Genomic DNA, 1,511 nt, shown 5'->3' on the forward strand with positions numbered 1-1,511 from the left:
ATTTTAACACCTTTCTTACAATTATTTCAGTAGATAACAACTATATGGGAAGCCTTAGGACCTTGCAGGGCTAGCTAATTAGACCTCTATCTAGTCCTATTATATTATTGTGCAGTGTCGTCGCTGCTGAGGTAGTGCGCCTTAGCATTTCAGCTGATGCTTCTACCTCTGTTTCTACGTCAGCTATTCTAACGCCATTCCTAGTACATTCACACTATCCCTTCTGGCTAACTTTAACGCAATTATTCCTATTTTTCTCTTGCTATTTACTACCCTTTTAATTTTGACACTCTAGGCCTCAGAGTATAGGTACCTCCCCTGAGTATTGCCGCCACTAGGGACTCTATGAATAGTAACACTAGGTGTAGATATTGACCTTTCTACGGGTGATATAGTGTGCTGGTGCTCGTGGTGATGGCTTACCGCTACCTGCGCGTCCGTGTGCCTCTAAGCTAGGCCATTGGCTGTGTAGATAACCTGCTACCGCCACATGGGGTGCTCCTGCACCCCCTTCCCCCCCCGCCACAGGGCGGGAAGCGGGCGACAGCTGGCGAAAGGGGGAGGTGCGGGGGTGCCCGAGGGAAAAGAGGGCAGCGGATCAGGGCGGACGGCGGTTCCTGTGGCGGCGACGCCAGGCGCGCAGCAGTGCAGGGCAACCGTCCAGATGGCTAGCAGGTTCCTAGGTGGCTTGGTCCTCCGGGTAGCCCCGCCACTCGACAAGGTATTGGGTCTCGTCGCCGGACCGACGCTGGTCCATGATGTAGTCGACTTCCTACCGATCCGTGGGGTTACCTGCGACATCTCGGGTAGGAGGCCACCCCACAACGGCCTCCTGAGGTTCCAGATCGGGGGCACGGGGGCGGTCAGGAACTAAGTGGGAGACGTGGAAGACATCATGGCATTCGTACGTAGGGGGTAACGCCAGGCGGTAAGCAACACTCCCAATGCGTTTAGTAATAACGAAGGGCCCATAGAAACGGGGTTCAAACTTAGGGCATGTGTTTAGGCGGGAAGGTACTTGCTACTCAGCCAGACTTTGTCGCCCACCGCATACTCCTCTTCGCGGCGGTGGGTGTCTGCGTAGTGTTTTTGTTGACCTTTTGCCTTCAGGATATGACTCTGCGCCCGGTCGCAGAGCTGGCGGAAGAGCTTGGTCATCGGCGGAGTAAGGGTAGGGGAGAGTGTAGTGCTAGCTGCCTGCACTATTACTACGATAGACCCCTAGGTTAGGCTGAATAGGTGCCCACGCTATTATCGGGCTCTTAGCCTATGTTTCTCGCTGAAACCTCTATAAAGGCAGTTAACAACCCAATATGTGTTCGAGTTGCTTGTCGTTCCCAAGAAAACCCTTTATAAATGGAACTGGCCGCCGACTCCTCGCCGAGGGCGTGGGCCAGGATCACAGCACAGCTTCGCACCCAGCCCCAATCTGGTGCCGGCTGGCGAGCTTTCTGAACCTATTAAGCTGCTTTCCATTTAAAAATGTCCTAATCGTGAAACATTCTAAGTTT

The 1,511-nt window shown here is 53.4% G+C and overlaps 1 protein-coding gene across 1 annotated transcript; it reads left to right on the plus strand.

The window, feature by feature from the left end:
• Positions 1 to 490: 490 nt before the first annotated feature.
• EAH_00068360 (hypothetical protein, conserved) lies at positions 491 to 1,169 on the plus strand (the record flags this gene model as incomplete). The annotated part of the gene is made up of 2 exons (XM_013392274.1): positions 491 to 806; positions 1,111 to 1,169. 2 exons carry the CDS (start codon positions 491 to 493, stop codon positions 1,167 to 1,169), a joined length of 375 nt encoding a protein of 124 aa, XP_013247728.1.
• Positions 1,170 to 1,511: the final 342 nt, after the last annotated feature.

Source organism: Eimeria acervulina, genomic scaffold (genome assembly GCF_000499425.1).
Source record: "Eimeria acervulina Houghton genomic scaffold, Eah_scaff3247, whole genome shotgun sequence".
Taxonomy (NCBI): domain Eukaryota; phylum Apicomplexa; class Conoidasida; order Eucoccidiorida; family Eimeriidae; genus Eimeria; species Eimeria acervulina.